Source organism: Chrysoperla carnea, chromosome 1 (assembly GCF_905475395.1).
Source record: "Chrysoperla carnea chromosome 1, inChrCarn1.1, whole genome shotgun sequence".
NCBI lineage: Eukaryota > Metazoa > Arthropoda > Insecta > Neuroptera > Chrysopidae > Chrysoperla > Chrysoperla carnea.
In genome coordinates, this window is record NC_058337.1 from 121,917,212 (window position 1) to 121,938,971 (window position 21,760).

General features: G+C 29.6%; 2 protein-coding genes across 5 annotated transcripts in view; one reads left to right on the top strand and one right to left on the bottom strand.

Annotated features, from left to right (window-relative positions):
* The window catches only part of LOC123306102 (FERM, ARHGEF and pleckstrin domain-containing protein 1), a 34,082-nt gene extending 23,630 nt beyond the window's left edge, over window positions 1–10,452 (top strand). For 3 of the 4 annotated variants that reach the window (XM_044887977.1, XM_044887976.1, XM_044887978.1), the window contains exons 12-21: window positions 5,297–5,484; window positions 5,555–5,647; window positions 5,780–5,968; window positions 6,824–7,010; window positions 7,085–7,335; window positions 7,398–7,533; window positions 7,605–7,742; window positions 7,821–7,975; window positions 8,471–8,730; window positions 8,844–10,452. In XM_044887977.1, the coding sequence (XP_044743912.1) occupies window positions 5,297–5,484; window positions 5,555–5,647; window positions 5,780–5,968; window positions 6,824–7,010; window positions 7,085–7,335; window positions 7,398–7,533; window positions 7,605–7,742; window positions 7,821–7,975; window positions 8,471–8,730; window positions 8,844–8,919 (1,673 nt within the window). In that variant the 3' untranslated portion in view covers window positions 8,920–10,452. Of the gene's footprint in view, window positions 1–5,296; window positions 5,485–5,554; window positions 5,648–5,779; window positions 5,969–6,823; window positions 7,011–7,084; window positions 7,336–7,397; window positions 7,534–7,604; window positions 7,743–7,820; window positions 7,976–8,470; window positions 8,731–8,843 lie in introns of those variants that run through there. The other variant, XM_044887979.1, reaches the window with a different exon arrangement.
* Window positions 10,453–16,374: 5,922 nt separating this feature from the next.
* LOC123305082 (membrane-associated protein Hem) lies at window positions 16,375–20,947 on the bottom strand. Its single transcript, XM_044886694.1, has one exon. It carries the CDS (start codon window positions 20,839–20,841, stop codon window positions 17,476–17,478), a length of 3,366 nt encoding a protein of 1,121 aa, XP_044742629.1. The 5' UTR covers window positions 20,842–20,947; the 3' UTR covers window positions 16,375–17,475.
* Between the last annotated feature and the right edge of the window lie 813 nt (window positions 20,948–21,760).

The window sequence follows — 21,760 nt, forward strand, 5'->3', positions numbered from 1 at the left end:
TGTGCGCTAATTTCCAAGGATCTTTCAACGTTTAATATACGTCTAAATAATATCATTCAATTTGAACATTATGCAACTAACTTCATCTACTTGTACCCATAAACAGCTAACTTCGTAAATACTACTTACAGAATGGTGGCTGAAATACGAACTATAAATTATACAAATTTTCAGGGACAGCTGGGCTAATGCTTTAGCACGTAGCGATCGTTCTCCTTCTTTATAACCTCCATGCTTTATTGGATTTTAATGCTAAGAAACATTGTATCTAGTGATAGAAAAAAGAACTATTGTCAGAACGCCAAATATAGCACAGCACATTAAAATGTATAGTAAAGCATATATCTCCTCTCTCTTTAATTATTGAATTTTCATCGATTTGCTTTTGTTTCGGACAGTTGTCAAAAAACTATACAATCTAAAAAAGTCTAATACATTTTATCTTTTTCTAGCAGCGCTTTTTGACTAGGATAGAAGATATGTGATATGTCTTTACTTGATTGGAAACTGTCTGAAACAAAAAAGTATCCTTTTGTAAATGAAAAGCCCTATTGATTAGATTCGGCCACTCAGATAGATCATATTACCTGTTTGAAGGACAAGTCTTTCAAAATTTTGGAATCTTAAATACTTGAGTCTTTGTTTAAGATTTTCGATACAAAGCAAGTGAATATTTGTAAATATTAAATATCAAATATCAATAATTATTCAATCATAATTTTAAAAACCATACTTTCCACAATTTTAACCTTTGACATAAGAAAACATTTTGTGCATTTTTCTTGATTTACCGTTATATTAACTTTTAAAAGCTTGTTCGAATTCTAGAAACAGGTAAAAAAAAGTATCGAAATTCGATTAAATCTTTATTATTAAATCTTGCTAATATTTGACAAAACATAATGAATCCAAACGGCATACAATTAAATTGGTAGTGTCCAAATTGGGTGATAATATTTGTTGCATGCCCATTATAATCGAATATATTTTGGAAAACCATTTCGTTTTGTCAAGACATATGCTTTAAAGATGAAAAAACAAGAAATATCGAAAATAATGTGGTCTTAGAGCAGATATATATTAACAAAAACCGATTTTTATAAAATGAATTACGTTTCTCGCATTTTTACCTTGAACATGTGAAATATAATGCTCCCTTACTAAATTTATTAATAATTTATAAATTGGAATTTTTTATTTTAAATAAAAATGAAGACTTTTCGCAAAACCAAGTATAATTCGTTTTAGAATACTACATACAATATATTATATAGATTAAAAAATATCCATGATTTTATTATTTTCGAATGATTCTGGGAATAATAGATTTAGGTGCCAAAAATTTAATTTACGTTACTATTTATTTTAAAGTAAATAATAACCTTCAAAGTATTATGTCTGTTTTCCCACATTTGCTCAATTTCAATTTTACTCAAATAATTACACATCTACCGGATATCAAAAACCAAACCTTGAATTTTTACTGATTGAAGTTATCAATTTAACGAAAATTGATTTTTTTTTACCCCAACTTTACTATCACAAACTTATTTAAATATAGACTGAAAATAAATTATAAGAATTAGTATCCAGGAGCGCATTTACATATTATGGAAACACTTTCCAGGATTTCCAATGGAAATAAACGCAGTATGTGTTTAAATAAATCCTCTAAAATTTAGAGTGAACTCCCGATAATCCGACCCTCTGGCTAACCCGGTGCCCCCTGTAATCCGATTAATGGTTTTTATTGAAGTATGATTTGTTTTTCAGAGTATAATAATTAATACCATGTAGAATTTTATCATTTGATTTGTGACTTGTCGATAACAAGGTACTCTTTTATCCGACAAATACGATAGTCCGACATTGCTCTGCAAAAGGTTTCCCGGATTACCGAGGGTCCACTGAATTTACATTCTAAATATATGAAGATATATTTATATGCCAGAAATTCTTAAGTGTTTTAATTATTCTTAGTCTTCCCCTTAGAAAATTCTCGCAAATGAAATATTGTATTAGAGCGAAAGGTGCTTGGAAAATTATCACTTCAGTGTAATGTGGGTAATTTTGACCCAAAAAATAAAAAAATCCGGTTCATTATTAGTTTTTCAATCATAAACTGATCCTCTTTTTTGTAGTTTTTGGGTCGAAATTACCTTATATACAGACTTTTATCGAAATCGAGAATAAAAAATATTTCTCGATTTTTTTGAATTTTTTTAAGGGGTACCTCTTTGAAAAAATCGAAAAAATTTTTGGATCGGAATTTGATAAAACACAGTTTGTAAGGTAATTTTGATCCAAAAATTACAAAAATCGGATGTACTTAACGATTGAGCAGATAGTTTTCGAGATATGACTTAAAATAACTTCAAAATTCACGATATCTCAAAAACTACTTGCCTAATCGTTAAATGAATCCGATTTTGGTAATTTTTCCACCCTGCCATGTCAACTTACATACTGGATATATATATATTTATAATAGACATGAAAACATGTATGACTAGTCTGTATTTAATATAAGAACGCCTTTATCCTACTAGATTAGTCAATTGTTTAACTATTATCGATTTGGATGACTAAGAGATTAATAATATAGTATCGAGTCGATTATCATTAAAAAAATTAATTAATTAATAATTTTAAAGGCATTCAAGGAAATGTCATAATGATGACGAATTGAATAAATAAAAAAATCGGTATAATTTTTTCCAATCTAGTAGAATTAAAAACACTTTCGACATACTCAATTTTTTACCAAAAAATCATGGATATTATAACAATTACTAAAATTAATTTAAAAAATGTTGAGAGACTGACAATCTGTTTGGTGTGGAAAAAATAAAAATAAACCCACAATCCGATCTTTAAAAAATATATTAAAAAAAAAAGAAAAAAAAAACTCAAACCAAAAAAAAAATCCAAAAATTTAAGAGTGGTGTAACATTTGTACTCCGTGTGTGATATAATTAAATATATTAATTACTTTAATTACTGAACTTAAATGAATAGTCTAAAAATATGTACAATTAAAAAAAAAAAAATTAATAATATATTTGAAAAATAAATAAATAATATTGAGCGGATAGTATTTAAAAAGTGCCAAGTAAAAATTGAAAAAAAAAAAATTTATTGTATCTGTGCCCTATATTTGCATTTTTCTCTTGTTACGTCACTCGATTTACATTTTTGTGTTTTTCATAATTAAAATTTAAAAAAAGAAATTTATTAATTAGTTCTTATGTAATTTATATAATAAATTAATTATTATTGATATTAATTGTTTATAAACATTATACAAGAAAAAAAATCATTATGCATTTTATCACTTCGCAATAAATCAGTGACATTGTACAATGTAAAAAAAAATAGTTTTTTTCAAACTATGATATAGGTTGAGATAAATTGCTCAAAATTTTTTGCCAAAGGGTGTATTTTCATGCCGACACTTGACGCTATGTTTTAGTGTCAAATTAAGTCACGTAAACAGTTTAATCCGTGCTGCCATCTAGAAAAAATTTAGCAGCGTCAAACCGTTTTCGTAATGGCTTAATAAATTTATATTCAACTATCGAATAGAGATACTTGTGGTACTATAAGACAGATATGGTCTGAGTACAATCGCAGACGTTCCGAAGTTCTCATATCACTTCCAAGGGCCTCTGTTCGAAAAGTTGTTGCGGCTATCACAGGACACTGGCTGGGCGGCAAGCATGCTGAAGATGGACTTACTTGAGCTAGCCTTTCTTTGACGACCTCTCCGACCTAAAGTCAATCGACGTCAAAGCCCTCCTGCTGTTCTTAAACAGCTCCAAATGGTTCATGGAATATTGGCCGGGGATGGGCCAACCCATAACGGTATCACAACGGGCCCTATGGTCTAAGTGTGTCCCACCCCAGGACAACCACTCTAACCTAACCTAACCTATCAAATAGATATAATAATTTTAAATATTACATATAATTTTTCACGAATTATATTTTGGCACAGATAAACCCGCAATTGATAATCTTATTCAGCAGCCATTATGAATATAATTATCTGTTTTATTTAAAATGAAGTTAGGGAATTACTTTTAGTATGCATATCTCGAGATATTGAGGTTCAATATTAATAATATTTAGTCGCTCATTTTTACAATTTGACGCTGACGCTTGACGCCGGGCAAAACTATTTTTTCAGTTAGGTTGGAAAATTAATTTGACGCTCAAAGACACCGTCAAGTATCATCATAAGGGTGCAGCTATAAAGTAATCTAATAAAAATAATTTTTTTGGCAATTAAACTCGACCTAATTATAGCGTGTTATTATTTCAAAATATTTAAAAAAAATTCAATTACCTGATTTCTGAAATATTTAAAAAATTTTATTTAACCCCTTTTTAGTTACTTTTTAGAATTTAGACAATCTTTTTTTTTTTCATAATATTTTTTGAACAATTGTTTTAAATGTTTTTTTAAAATTATTTATTTTATTTTATTTTTTTTGTTTGATTACTGAATTTAAAAAAATTAATTTTTTTCCTAAATTAGTTTTTAAGGTTTTAAAATAAAAAGGTAAGTTTTACAATGCTTTACTAATACGCATGCTGCAAATTGTATCACATTTATTCCTAGTAGCATAATTTTTGCCAAGCATATTGGCAAAGACCAGAAATTTATGAACGTTAAAAATGACGGACGCTATTTTTATCAACAGACGTTTTATCTTTGTAATATATTTTATTGAATACAGTTGTTTGTTTTACAGTGCGTTTAACGGTTACAATAACGAAAACAAAGCCTAATAAAATATAATATCATTCTATCTTTTCTACCCTGATTGTTTTGGAAAAGCCCGAAATTTCCTATCATGTCTGTATTGTTGAAGAAAACCGTACAGCATAAATTAGAAATCGAAAAATTGTTTATAGAAAATTCTTTAACCAACTTATTTTAAAGAATAAAATTCGTAATAAATTACGATAGCTTGTTTGAAAAATTTCACAATTTAAGATACTATCATAGTTCAAAACAATATTTTTCTTTTCCATAAATATTTTTTTGTTTCAACTGCTAATAAACAATGTCAGATTATAATTTTAATGCATATTCCATTGTAATAGATCGATAGAGAAGTTACTTCTCTAATTCGAATTCCATAATTAATCTCCACACATTTTAAATCAATTTATTCCCCTTTTTTTAAAATTAAATCCAACATGCCTGAAAATATTTTTGTGTAGTATTTTTTTCTATTTTATTAATTTTTATGCAATTTATTAAATATTTACCTTTTCCAATATACAGAGAAGCCGGATAAAGAAAATTTGGAAAATGTATCATCACAGAATAACAATAATAGTTTATATAATATTTCGTCAAATTCAACGTCGCCAACGTCGCCTGATTTACAGCAGCCAACAACAACGGTCCTTAATAATAGTGTTAATAATAACATCAATGGAAATCATGTCGATGAAAATGGAAAGAAAAAAGTAATTTCTTAGAATTTTATTTTTATTTAAATATATTAAACTAACGTATTTTTTGTTTTTAATGTTTTAGTATCGATGGCCAACAGATAAATCATTTTTCATTGCAAAAGAAATATTAATGACTGAAAAAATTTATAAAAAAGATTTGGATGTCATTAATGAGGTGAGAACTTTTATAAAAAAATCTTATCTTATATCAAATCACGAACTTTTTATATCCCCCCATTTGTCAATCCGCCTCAAATCCATTTTTCATGATAATTTTATGTAAATAACAAATAAACTTTTTTTTCAGTATTGGAGAAATGAATTCGGAACAGAGGAAATGGAAGAAGTTGCTGAATTATTATTATCATTAGTTTCTCCATTAGCCACTGTACATGCAGTTTTTGCTCGCGATTTAGACTCATGTTTACAAGGTTGGGAGAATCATACTTTACCTTTGGGTGATATTTTATTAAATAATATTCCAACATTACTGCCGGTAAGTTTAAACCCATTTTACGAGATATGCACTTTGATTAGTGAAAGAGTAAAAGAAAAAGAGTCCAAGTGTTAAAATAATTCTTGCAAGCTAGTAAACGCTTACATTTAACACATGTTGTTCAAACTTGTTTACTAAACACTTGCAGTAGGCTGGGTTAGAGTAGCTGTCCTAGGATGGGACACCCTTAGACCATAGGGTTTGTTGTGATATTGAAAAAGGGTTAGCTAATTTCCAGCCACTGCTCCATGAACCATTTGGAGCTATTTAAGAACAACAGGAGTGCTTTGACGTCAACGAATTTAAAGTCAGAGATATTGCCATGAGAAGAGACTGTCCAGATCTTCTCATGACAAAATCTGGACAGTGACAGAGAAGATGAGACATCGTTTCCTCCTCCTCCCCACTGTGACAGCTCCAGATTTTGCTTATATAGGCCTTTTGAAGCGATATATGATCTTCGGAGCGCCTACGATTGTACTCAGGCCATAAATGCCTTAGATTACTCCCAAGTGCGTTCCTCTCTCCATCTTAGAATGGCCTCTTTTAAGATATCATTATTCAGGAGCAGCTTGCATTTTGCAAACGAAACTCCCGGATGTCTATTGTTATACATTCGCATACCTCATAATAGCCATCATTTCCGCTTGATACACGCTTCAATGATCCAGCACCTGGAATGATATCCGTAAATATAGATTTCCAGAGAAAAAGATCCGTCGGTATAGAATACGTCCAAGTTCTCATCCCATTCAAAACTTGCAGTAATCACTTAACAAAGTGTATATGGCGGCATTACTTAGTAGTCTTGAATAATCTAATATTGTTTTAGTATTTCTCGCTTTTTTTTTCTAGTTATATGAAGAATATTTAGATGGTCACACATTAGTACTAGAACAATTGGATATAGCATTTCGACGTAATCCACGATTCGAACAACTCTACAGAGATTTCGAATTACAAAAAGTTTGTTATTTACCTTTTACAAGTTTTATTTTAAAACCTTTACATCGATTGCTGCAATATCAGAATTTAATTGACCGTAAGTTTAGCGAACAAAGTCATAATTCAGATACTGCGTGAGCGTTCAAAACTAATTATCATATTTTTTCTTAGGACTATTGGAAAGTTATGACGAAAATCGTTCCGATCGTGCCAGTTGTATTGCTGCACGTGCCGCCTTGACTCCATTGTTGTCACCGGCAAAAGAAACTTTAAAGCATAGTGAAAATTTAGCAACACTACATGAATTACAACGTGATATTGTTGGATTTGATATCTTAGGAACCCCAGGACGTAATTTCTTACGACTCGGATGTTTATTAAAACATTCAAGAAAAGGATATCAACAAAGAATGTTCTTTTTGGTACCGCTCATATTTAGAAAAATTATTTTTGAAAATTTTTTTAAGTAAAATGAAATTTTAAGTTTTCAGATATTTTATTGTATACATCGCGTGTACAAGGCGCTGCACATTTTCGTGTACATGGACATATGCCGTTACGTGGTGTGATGATTGACGAACCAGAAAAAGCACTTGCAAAATATGCTTTTACAATTTATGGTACAGTTAAATCCAACCCCAACTTTTTTGACATATACAAATAAATTAATTGTTAAATTTTTCTTCTGTAGGTGGTAATAGGGCTTTAACTGTAGCAGCTAATTCACAATACGAAAAAGATTGTTGGGTGACTGATTTACAAGATGCTTTACAAAAAGCACGTGATCATACAGATTCAAATTTAACGTATTTGAGTTTAAAAAGTTGTTGTAAGTTGTAATTTTAAATTTATATCGTTTGAAATAATGATATTTCATTTTATTGTAATTTTTGTTAAAACTTTTAAGGTTCTTCTGATGAAATAATTGATAAACAAGGATTAGATGGTTGCTCATCCACTGAACGACCAAGTATGCCCTTACAACGTAATAATACAACTGTACAAGTTTGTTGGCATAGAAATACAACAATTAGTATGGTTGATCAATTACTATCCATTAAGGTAAGTTTATCCAAATATTAAACAATAATTTAGAATTCATATCAAGAGAGGGCTACAAAAAATGCCACCTTCAAAGAAGGTTCATATTATGCAGATTCGTGCGCAGGAATCACCCAGGGGGTTGGTGGTCGAACTTTGGTTCATAATGTTAGGTCATAAAAACAAAAAACTCTATTTTCGAGTAAGAGAATATTTTATCAAAATCTGATATTCAGGCATTATTTTTAACTTTCCCAAAACTCGCATCAGCTTCTACACCGCGATGTATATTGAGCGAGGCTAAACCGTTGAGCCGATCTTCAGACATTGTCGAACTAAGGTATGCTTTGAGATGACACAATGTTGAAAAGAAGCCCAAGGTTGAGCTCAAGCCCATCCGCCGTCCGCTTGCTTTTACTCCACTTATACCAATGCTTTTAGTTTTCAAAAATAGCATCATTTTAATATTGCTTAAATTATCAATGAAATAATAAAAAACGATTATATTCCTTACAGAATCAATTATCTGGCTATTTGCTACGCAAGTTTAAGAATAGTAATGGATGGCAAAAATTATGGGTTGTATTTACATCATTTTGTTTATTCTTCTATAAGAGTTCCACAGAAGATTTTCCATTAGCATCGCTGCCAGTTTTAGGTTACACAATTGGTACACCATCACCAAGTGATAATATTTCAAAGGAATTTGTATTTAAATTACAATATAAAAATCACGTATATTTTTTCCGTTCGGAATCAAATTATACTTTCCAAAGGTATGTGAAATTTTTTATTTTTAGTCATTTAATATAGTTTTCTGATAATATTTATTAAAAAATTTTTATTCTTGAATAAAGTTAATATTTTGTATTTTTTTTTGTTGTTTTAGATGGTTAGAAGTCATTGGTAGTGCTACCAATCGTTCGGTTGAACAAAATGGTAATGAATTGACGCAAGGATTCTAGATTATACTCGTTAAACATATTTATTCTTTTCTAAAAAGAAAACTCCAATTTTTATTTATTTAAAAAGACGAATTGTATTAGTTTGTTTTATAGAATGTGAGTATTACTTAGGTCCAACAAAAGGAGGCTTATAATTTATATGATAAAGTCATTTACTATGATACTTTTTTTGTATCTATAAGTATATAAAATGTTTATTTATATAAAATTGATTCTTTTTTTAGATAGTATAAATTATCCAATGTATCTGTCGCTGCCAACTAACTTAATTAACCATTTAATTAATAGGCTAGCCTTTTTACTAAACAGTGCCGTTCAACTAGCGGCCTGAATAATATTCACACATTTGATCAAAAAAGATCAAATATCTGACATTAGAAATTGTTTATTTACGTAATTTAAAATGTAACATATTGTTATTTGGTAATCATGTGGTCGAATAGCGTAACTCGGTAATAAAGTACACATGTAATTAATAACGTAAGTTAAACTTCCATGGCATTTGGATCCGTAAAAAACTTTGTTTCTAAAACAGGCACCTTTATTATTGCAACACTGATTCACAGTAGGCTTACAACAACATTTTTGGAATCCCTGGTCACCAAAAAGTAATTGACTTGCCAACAGCCTCTCTGAAAGAAATTCGAATATCTGAAATTTCGTCGCCATAGTTTGTATCTGAGTACTGCAACTCTTGCTGTGAAAACCTGTTTTTAATAGTTCCATACACAGTTCCAACTGTTTGTCATTTTTTTGCATAATCGCAATCAGACTGTGAGAAACATCAACAATATTATTGACAGTGTATGGGTTTCAGCGGCAGGTGGCAGAAAGTGAACTAAATTAAATTGGCTAAAATAGACAAGTAGTTAAATGATATTGATCCAAGTCATTAGCCTAGCTATTTGATTGACTGGCTGAATTTAGTTCAGGTCGCTAAGTGAACGGCTCCGTGAAGTAAAAAGGCTAGGCTATTAATTGAATGGCTAATTAAGTTAGTTGGCTGCGACATAAGATCGAGAAAAATTATTTGTTTTTACAAAATATTATATGTTATTTTAGGATATCGCCTAATTTTGACATATTAATGAATATACGTAATTAACTCCCAAACTTTAATCAAGGTCACAATTACACAGAGTTTTCTTAATTATTTTAAAATCTGTACATTGGAATTATAAAATTATGTTTTTTTATAATTTATTACACAAAGGTTTTCTAAATTGACACAACGTAATACCTATAATTATATTTTATTATACAACCTTGAAATATCATATCCAATATGAATTCAAACGTTTAGTATAATAATATGCATGGGGGTGGGTTACTGGGCGTGGCAAGGATTGTTAGAAATCCCACCCAGAACTTGCACCGGCCTTATATACATTTAGCGGATTAAGTAAATATTTATGAATATGGTTGTAATTTTTTAATTTTTATGCATAAAATTCTGACTTGCCACTTCTGAACCTGATCTTGATTTCTCGAGATATTACGCTGTTTCAATTTAAATGAACCTAATAGAGTCGTTTAAAATCACTGATAAGTGATGAAAGTCACTAAATAGTATGGGCGTACAAAAAAGAGAGATTGGTGCACGACTAAATTGATTGGAATGTCCATTAACACCTATCTCTTTGAGTTGTGCGTGATATACATACAGTGTTGCCAGATCATTTCGAATAAAAAAAACGGTAGATGGTACCTTTAAAAAACGGTAGATTCGGTAAAAATACGGTAGGCTCTATTTTTATTTAAATTCGAATTTTCACCGAATTATACATTTTTTAATTCGTGTTGAAAAAGTTGAAAATTACAAAAGTTGTATAAAATTAAATTCAAATATCCGTCGAGATTCGAAAGGTAGTGAAATCTTCTTCATTATTATAAATGTGCCACCTAAATAATAAAAACGGTAGGTTACTAAAAAGCGGTATAACGCTCAAAATACGGTAGATCTATCCTTTTAACGGGAAATCTGGCATACATACTAATTTTTGAACCACCCGTAAAATATTACTTATTTACCTTTTCTCATTTTATCAACGGTTGCGCCTAATATGCGCACTAATAGTACAATTTTTTTATTTTTTCTTATATTTAGCCTAGAATATTTTCAAAATCATTCAAATTTTTTTTCATAGAATTGTGGCTTATATGCATTATACACCCCTATTTTAATTCCCACTGTCTTCGGTAAAATATGTCTTACAAATAGTTACAAATATAAATTCTTTTTTGGAAAAAAAAAAGCTTGTAAGATGTGCATTTATTAAGAGCCAGACATAAAAAATTCTTTCAATTTACTAAAGCTGATCATTTGACGATTGGTTATAGTAGTTGTGTACACTCACATACTTGTTTATGAGTCACTTTTATGCACATTCCATTATCTTGAAGAAAAACTGTAATTTTGGTCCAATATGTTTTTTTAAAAGATTGATTTATGATTCGTAGATTCCATTTAAATGTCATTCCTCGAAAATTTTTATTCGATTTTTTTATATCATAAATTTTATGGAATTTCGAAATCGTTTAACAGATAAAGGTTCCAATTAATTACAGCATAGATTAATTAAAAAATCTCCAATAATTTATTTTTATTCAAAAAAAATTGTTTCGGTAAATTTTCTTAATTAAAGATTATTATTTAAATTGTAATCCACAGGATCAGGACCTGTTTCAATAGTCGTTACTAACAGGGGGAGATTTATATTTGGGAAAGTTCTGTTCTTTCGGAAGGCCCCGAATATTTTTAATTCCGTCACATTATAAAAATTTGGTATATATAATCACCAAGCGGTTGGTGATTATACATAACAGGGTAGAGTGTTCGTCGACTGACATCCGGAAAATTACAAATTTTAGTTTGTCGGTCAAAAACGTTTATATAGTAATTTTATGATTGACGAAATTACAAATTTTCAAATCTCAACGAAAGAAAATCTTCCATGAATTTTTCCAAATAAAAAGTATTTTAGATTTACCATTAAATGCCTCTCACTGTTCGAAGTGATCACTTGTGAAGGAGGGCCTTTTACTGAGGACTATTTCAGTTAAAATAGTGTCATATTTGAAAGATTTTAAAAATATTTTAGACAATATTGAAAATATCCTAAATATAGAGTGTGTGAAAATATTTTTTAAGAATTAATCTCGTTCCTTTTAAATGTGAAACAATTCTTTTTGTATTATTTATAAGCCAGTAAAGGTATAGTTTTCTTGAAAACAGGACTCTCATATAGCAAGCTTATTAAAAGGTCTGTATTATGGTTTTTTGAGATATCTACTTTCAAAGAACCTCAAATCTAAAATGTAATAAAATTAAAATGCCATGCCATAACAATATTCTCAAATAAATTCGATTTGAGTAATATTTGAGTATGTCTTTTAGAAATTACTGTCATTGAAATTAAGAATTTTTTTAAATATTTAATATTGGTTTGGGATCTAATTGCATGGTAGAATAAACTCATAGTTGATTATTTTTGGACGGCGGGTAGACAAGAAAATTCTTAATCCACCTGCAATTTAACTATCGGTTCATCTGTACCTACAAGTTGAATTATTATATTCAAATAGGAACAGTATATTTATTTGACGTAAATTTAACGACCGCTATATGACGAACTCGGTTACATGAAAACCATATCTTAAGTAATAAGACAAGTATTTAACTTGATGACAGTGAATTTTTATTCCAGATAATTTTTTGATAAATTTACATGATATTAATAATAATTTTAGGAGAATAACTTAAATTAATTTAGAATTTATATTAATTGATAAACTCTTTTTTTGGAGACGCAATTTTTGAAAAATTTATAATTATGTATTTTAAAAAAAATTGACTAATATTAATAATGGTGTTTAGGCAGTATTACACAATGACTTACTCTATTGACAATTTTATAGAACTCATTTACAATACAAATACAGGGAAGTAAGTCATGTATTGTTGAAAAATCTTCCATATTGTTAAATTAAGTGCCTTAAAAGAAACCATCATTTTGGTACATTAATTGTTTATGAAATAATTAGGCATTATTATAACTAGCTGAAATATTTTACATGGCCACTGATCTAAATATGTATTGGATAGAAGATAACAGCATTGAAGATCACATACATTTTTTTTTGTTCGGTAGCATAATATTCTATTAATCAGTTCCTAAAGGAACTATAAATAGGTCTGCTATATGTCTTGAACGGTAACTATACATTGATAGTCACCAAGTCGAAGTTATAGTATGTAAGCCAAGGTCGCTCAATCTTTTTAACAGTCGGGCGGGCCCCTTTATCGAACGCCTTGCTGACGACATAAATGCGACTTCATACATCTCTTAAGGGTAAAGGCATTAGTGTCTACATTATCAAAATGTTTTAGATCAGTAGTGAAAAAGCTTCATTGTTTTTCACTTAAATTAAGCTTTAAACAAAAATTAGAAATCATGGGAGGAATTTTGTTATTTTTTTCGGTATTAAATACAGACAATAATTCTCTCCTCACCTAGAACGCCAAAAGTGGGAAATTTCATTAAAAAATAATACCAAATTTATGCTTTAATCGTGGAAAAATGGAATAGAAGCTATTTTTTAAACCTCAATGATATTGAAGAAAGCAGCTAATTAATTTTCAAATTTATTTCTTGAAATAAGTATTTATTAAAAAAATAAAAATTGGAAAAGATCATTAATCTCTTTATTTTCGAAAAATAATAATTGTAATATTTGTTTCATAAGTTCAAAATGTTTATGATATTACATATCGATGTTAATAAGATGGCCCGTAATAACTGGCCGCTCTGTACAGAGCACTCCAAATTTCTTTTTTCCCACGACGACAAGAAATTAGGTGGAATTTATTGCGACACTTCTCTAAATGTCGGATTTAAGTTTTTGGACAGGGGTTTTGGGAAAAAATTTGTCTTCGAATTTTTCACAGTGGTGGCCTCTATCGTTAGTGGCAGCAATTTTGAACCACTCTGTAATTATAATGCCTAATTATGAAATACACATACTGTAAAATATATTGTATAAATACTAGTCTCTATATAAATTTAAAAATTAGATTGCAAATTTTTGTAAATTTAATAAAACTGTAAAATTTTTTGGTTAATAAAATAACAATTTCACAATAAAATAAAAAATTTTTCTTATTCTGATCATATTCGATAAATTTTCAGATGTATTCCCTTTTTAGATTAGTTTTTTCAGGATCATCTACACCCGGAGGAATTTGTTTAAGGGCGCCAGATTATTTTCCAGCCCCCAATATTGTTAAGACCCTACTGGCATCTGCTTAGTTATCCACTACTTTCCAGTTCAGAGTTTTAGACACACATAAATTGTCAGCGAAATCAATCTATATGTAGGTAATATTAAGATGTATCCAGCCTGTGGATTAAAATCACAAAAAAATCTGGTATAATTTTAAAGAATATTTTTATTATTAATATCTCTGTAAATGAGTACAAAAATTACATTTATTAAATTAAATAATAATACTTAAATATTATATAATATAATAATCTTATAATCTACGAGATAAAGCTTTGTAAAGTTATTTTTGACACTCGAGCAGTACAAAAATCTTAAAAAGAAAGTAAATAATTCCCAATGACTACAATTGAGTACAAATACATAATGTCAAATGTGTTATTACCAAATCATTCTCGATTTGTATTAATTCATTAATACGAAAATGTAAAATTACCTCTCTTTATTTTAACTGGAACTATACAAAAATTGCACTTAAACAATGATAATTACATTTCGTAAATAACTCCGCACGTTTTAGCTACATGAGATTGTGACGTCATTATATCCGTTTGGTTATATTTGTTTTCACAGAAAATTTCTTTTAGAGATATAAGTATGGATGAGGGTAAAACACCAGCAAATTTCTTTCAAATTGCATTTTCTTTTTAAACAACAGATTTTGATTTGAGTTTTGAATAAAAATAACTTAAACCCATTAAGATGAAATCTCATTATGACGCTTAACGATGGCTTTGTGTATCAAATGAGAGTTCCATCTAGTTGAAAAAAGTATAATTATGTCCAGCGTCAAATTGTAAAAATGAGCGACAAAAAGTTATTTAATTACGAAAGTCGATATGTGCTAAAAAAATTCGCAAGTCGATACATACTAAAAGTAATTCTCTGACCTCATTTTTAATAACACATGAAATAGTTATACGAAAGTGTAAAAAAAAGTAAATAAGAAAGAAACTTTCTGACAATTCTGAGAATAAGTAGCTAAACAACGCTTACTACGTTTTTATGTGACGTTTTCTAAACTGATCACGTGACCTAATTTGACGCTCAAACTCAGAGTCACGGTCAACATGAAAATACTATTCTCACGGTGGCGTTATTGAATAATGACGTCACTTTAGTTTAAATGAGTTATCTAAAAAAAACCATTTTCAATTTGAAGAATATTCGGAAAATTAATCATACGAATGAATTATTCCTTCATTTCGTGCAGGATACTATCTAAACAAAAATGCATTTTCTCAAATCGTGAAAACATAGTATGTTGCTAAATAGCCATTGAAAATATCTATATAAGTTGTACTACAAACTTAGGAATTACAACACTTTGAATTTTTTTATGTCCGGTATTAATATTGAAAATAAAATGATACATTATTAAAAATAAAGTCTCGAAAATAAATTAATTCTCTTTTTAATCAAATTCTGAAATATTTGTTTAATTTCAAAGTGTTGTAATCCATTAATTACTTAAAAATAAGTCATTACTCATTACTTTTTGAACTATGTTTGTTAACATAATTTAAAACTACAGAAAAATATATAATTTAGATAATTTACGTAATAAATGCATCTTAAATAAATAAAGATTGAAAGTTAATACAGTCCAATTTGGCTAAACGAAATCCAATCTAATTATACAGTTTACCACATCAAATAGTTTCAAGTTTCAATTACTGTTCCATAACATCTATTCTTCGCTGAGTAATTCTACAAGTTTTCTATGTTATGATTTAAATGTGTTTCTAAAATTTAAGTATAAATTTTATAGCTTGTGAAGAATTTATTCAGAAATTTCAAAAATTACTTGAGTTATGAAATAGCCAAGTTTGACTGTATTATAAATCAATTTAAAAACAAAAAGCCTAAACAAATTATAAAATTTTTGTGTATTCGTATAAAATTATTCATATATACTGCCCTGCAAAAAAAGTGGCGCACTTTAAAAATATTTTTATTTTTCTCGAAATTTCAAGCAAACAAGTATTTGAGATATTGATTCAAAAAAAAGAAATTACAACCCATCAGATGATATTTATTTCATTAAGATCAAATCTTTTTTCGCCGCTCCTATTTGAAATTTCGAGAAAATTAAAAATTTTTTTAAATGCGAAATTTTTTGCGGGACATTATGCCTACAAAAATTTCATAAAAATAATATAATTATAACAAATGTTTTTTTAAACTTTAAAGCTAATAAAACCGGATGTAATAATTTTAGATGCTTAAATTAATAAGCACCATGAGAATTTGAAAATATTCTATAATTTTACAACCATAAAGTTTTTTTTTTCCACAATACACGAGTCGAATCAAGAATTGTCACGTATCGAAATACGCATCACTCACGCTACTGTGAACATATCTTTAGATTGAATGCACATTGAATCCGACTTTCTAGCACAATATTTTTGTTGTTGAAATGAAGTATTTGACTAAATTTTCTGTATTCATATTTGAAAGTTATCCACAAATAATTGGGTATTACTAATATCGAATTTGCCACATTACCCATAAAAATATAAAAGTAGACTTGACACCATAACAAAATTCGAACCTTAAATTAAAATTGATTAAACAACGAAGAAGATATAAGCATTCAAAGATTGTTGCCCGTCTCTTTCTTGCAAAACAAAGTTTTATATGTAATATCTACGGCGATACTCAACAAGGAAGCTACTTAAAGTATCTTCCTCTTTGTTTAATTAGAAGTTTTAAACGTCAATACGAATTCAGTCAATTTGAAATAATGAGAAGGACGATTGACACTTGCCTAGCATTCTCAGGTTTAAAAATTCCCGCTTTATAGAAACTCCTGGACATTCGTAATATTAGTTCCTAGCAGCATACAATTTCAATCGTAAAATAAGTAAAGTCCACGCTTACTTACACATTGTGTGACAAAAAGAAACGTTCCATCCGAAAAAGTTAAGATATATACAATCTACATTGTTAGAACAACAATACGCGTAATTTTGTGAGACTTCATAGAAAAGCAAATTATTAAACAAGGCGACGAGTTTCGTTTCGTAAGCGTAATTTTTTTCACCGATTCGCTTTGCCACACACTACGTTTGAGACAACGGACTTGTAGACACGTATCAAACGTGCATAAATAAATACTTTTTGTACGAACAAATTTTATTTTCGAATTAAATCGAAATTTAAATATAATGAAACATTAAATATCTTGTTATTATTTATCTCACATTAAAAAATATTTGAACGACCTTAAATTAACATACGTTTTTCTAACTCAAAAAAAATAATTTTTTAAATCATACTCTGTTCTTGTTTAAATACCGCATGATACGCATTACGAATTAACGCATACGGAAAACAAGATTCTAATAAATCCATTGTTAAAAATTCCGATTCCTGCACAATTTGATCCAATAACAAATAAACCGATTCACGATTACGTATTGCTTCTTTATCCGGTTCTTGTCCTAATCGTAACAAACTTGACGATGCCAATGCTAAAAATTCTTTCATTCGATCTTCAATATCACCTTGACCACAAATTGTAAATAATGCTCCAAAAATATTATTAATCGCTAACGCCATACAATGAATGTTATTCGAATGTCCCTCTAACGATGCTCGATAAAATGAATTTTCATTTCGAGCCAATTTCGGTATTGACACAGCTACGAAAACCATTAATAAACATACTAAAAGATGTTCTTCCTCATCAGAATCAGATTTTTGATTACGTAAAGCAGCCGCTAAAGTTGGATCGACTTTACATGTTAAACCAGCAGCTGATGCCATTTCGCTAACAATTTGCATTGGATCCCCACTAGGTAAATGATGACGAAAATCTAATATGGAACTTAATAAGAATGGAATACGTTGTTCGAGAACATCGACAAGTGCACTTTGTGCTAATTGTCGGAAACTGAGGATGACACCAACAATTGTCATGCGTTGTAAAACGTTATCAACGCTTTGTAATCGTTTAAATTGTTCTTTCATGATTTCGGGCTTATCAAAATTAGTACGTAGCGACACCAAAACATCTTTATTACCAGCAACAAGTTTTTTTAACTCTTGTACTTGACTCGCAATATGCCACATTAAGGTTTCATTTAACAGTTTCATTCCATATGGCCCAATTAATTCCGCTAATGCACGTAATTCATTGATATCGGAAAACTCCTCAGCATTGAAAGGTATTGTACCTTCTGCAGTTAAACTTACAAAAGCTCTTTGATTCATTGAAAAACAAATATTTCCACTACTAACGCGGCGTAGTAATACTTCCGAATACCATTGTGTATACAGAGCGGCAACGGTTTTATCTCCATGGCTATCAACTTGTTGAGTTTGTTGTAAAAGCGCATTGTTAAAAACTCGAGTAATATCAATATGAATATAATTTTCAACAGTTTGTAAAACATTCATGTAAGCTCGAACGCTCACAAGTAACTCAGACGGTTTAGCAATTTCACTTGTATCAGGATTAAACATGACCATTCCAACTAATGCTCGTGAAAATCGACTTTCTAGATGCTGATGTAAATATTCTCGTGGTGCAAACGTGTACTCCCAAACATTAACGGTTGGACAATAATTAATAGCAAAACACAACTCAGTTAAAGCCATATGTAGTTTATCCATGGTTGTAAGATTCTCTCGTGTTTTTCGATAACTTTCCATACCAGGTTTTTCGATTTCCAAAATATTTTTCTTATTTTTATCCTTCTTTTTACGATTCACAACCGCTGATATAACAATTGCACAATGTTTCGGCAATAATTTATCACTCATCTTACATTGTTCGTCACAAATTGTTGTAATTATATTTTTTGCCTCTTTAGCCATTTCATCTAAGAACATGTTTACAACGGATAAACTCCGTTCACGAATATGATGACGTTCTTCTGGACATAAATCGTGCGTACAACTTTGAAAATGACTACAAATTAATGGAAACGCGATTATATAACGATTTTGTGCTGGAAATTCTAAACACATGTGAAATTGATCTTCAAAAATTTTCGAATAAAAACAGAATATTGATAAATCGGATGTTTCAACTAACATTTCATCCAAATTATCCACCATTTTTGTATGAAACGAAACGGTATCGATAAATGATGCTAATTCACGATGATCTGCAATTGGCATTGGAGCTTTACCCATCGACATGTACGCTTGTAAGCGGAACCAATCTAAACGAAATGCACGAAAATCAAATATTTCATTATCTTCAACTTGTTTCACAGATAAATTTGCAATTGTACTGCATAACGATGATAAAATAATACTTTCATCTTCTGGACAAACTTGTAAATTTTGCATTGTTTGATTTAATGCAATTGCATCGAATCCCGATAAATATTGTACGTAATATCGTTGAATAACTTGACTGTATTTTCGAACTAAAACACGTAATTCTTCCATATGGAATAATAATTCTGGAAGTTGACGATCAACTAAATCTTCGGTATTCTTGCTTTTACTCTTTTGTTGTGGTGGATTATCTCCATGACGTAATAACCATAATACTTCATCCCGAGCCCAACATAAGCCCATAAACACTAATAGTGCTTTAGGGCCAAGTAATCCTGGTTGATCAGTCATTATAAGACCTAATTCTTTTAAAGCTGTACGTAAAAATTTTCGTCTTTCACGATGTCGATATCCAGCTTTTTGGACTGCTTGGTTATAACAATCTTTCACTTCTGAAACCCGTTTTCCATAGCCCTTAATTCCATCGAAAAAACTTTGAATGTATGAATGAATATAAACAACTTCATCACGAAATAGAGGCACAACCCATGACGATTCTAAAGCACCAATCCACATTTTACATGCTTGTTCCTGTTGTAATGCTTGATGACACAACATAAATCCAAAAACAACCCAACGTTCCATCACATCCAGTGATAAATATTCACAAGACATGGTATCGGTTTGAGCAGCTTTTAATAATTGTCCTGGATTTGCAACTAAACTTAATTTTTGTTCTGATCTCCAACTATCAGCCGATAAATTACGTGCAGGATAAACAGTGAACAATGACATTAGCGCGCTAATTAACAATCTTGCATGCGGAACGAATTCATCGGATAATTTTTTGGGCGGAGAATCATAATCAACAATCATATGACCCAGTCGTGGAAAACTTTGATCACTTTGTCCGTGTACCATTTCATGGGCTGCATTAAATAATCCTAGCACTGCTTTACGATCTTCAACACGTGATAGTAATACCATTAACGATACATAGGTCACAACTAAATCTAAATACGCTTTTGTTAAATCAAAATTTAACGTTAAATCTAAATGTACTTGCCAAGCATCCATACTTGTTAATAATTCACAAACGTTATCTTTAAAATCCAATAAATCGACGAAAGTATAATAATACAGTGATAATGATTTGATGATATCATTCCGAATTGGGTGGATCGCTTGAAGACCTTTTGTCTCAATATTTGGAAATTTACGTACAATATTCTTAATTGACGATTCTAACGTTTTATCAGATAGAAATCCTGGTTTAGATTTTGCATCACCGCAAGCTTTTTTGATGTTATATATTCTTGTTAACATTCCAACACCACGATCATTTAATATTATTAACTTTTCTGCGAGCTTTCGCTCTGTTGGAGCTAATTGACGAGACATTTTTTTTTTAAATTTATTGAAAAACGACAAACACTATTTATTATTAATTATTTTTAATTATGTTAAATGATTCATATTAGTTTCATTTTCGATACGGGAAATGTCAATTTCGCGATATACACATAACCAGTGGCACTTAACATTTTATTATTATATTCTGACATACAGGGGTGTCCATTTTATTTTTAAAAAAAATTTCATGTTAATTAAATAAAAATTGTGTCTGAAATATTTACAATAATTTTTGGAAAATATTCACTTGAATTAAGTATAAGGCGATTGTGGTACTATACACAAGACAACATTACTCGGTCGATTAAACAATTTAGAATTATTCTTCGGAAAGAGTTTAATTAACGAAAGAACAATAGAAATGTCGATAAAAGACAAAGAAACATAGTATTATGAAGCATAGTTTTTCTTGGATAGATTTTCCTTGCCAGGTTCCTCAAAGTTGGTAGATCTATCCATATTATTCTCTGGATCTACTTAAAAGTTGATAGAGTTCAAAACACTAGCAGTTCGTCTAATTTGATCCTCCAGAGTTTTTTTAACACCAATTTTTGCTTGAAACACTTTTCTGCTTGAAAGCGAGACTATCATATATTATTCTATGGATCTCAATAAAGGGCGTTAAAGGACCATAAAATAATAAAAAATATTTTTAAAAAAATTTATGGATAAAAAAATTGCTCCTGAAATGTTCATTCAGTTTCACGTTCTTATGTATACACGCTTTTGGCTGAAAGCATATTTCTGGAGCAGAATTGTCACTTTGCCAGGTTTAACTTACGCTTTCGTTACCTCGGTTGCCTGGTTACGTTTACGTTTATGTGCAATCTTATAAACAAAAAGTTAATGTTAAAACAAGTTTTTATTTTAAAAATAAACAGTGGTAATATAATTAAATACTAAGCAA

Bases quoted from the DNA above. Each gene is read 5' to 3' on its own strand.
- LOC123305082 (XM_044886694.1), bottom strand. From the start codon at position 20,841: ATGTCTCGTCAATTAGCTCCAACAGAGCGAAAGCTCGCAGAAAAGTTA.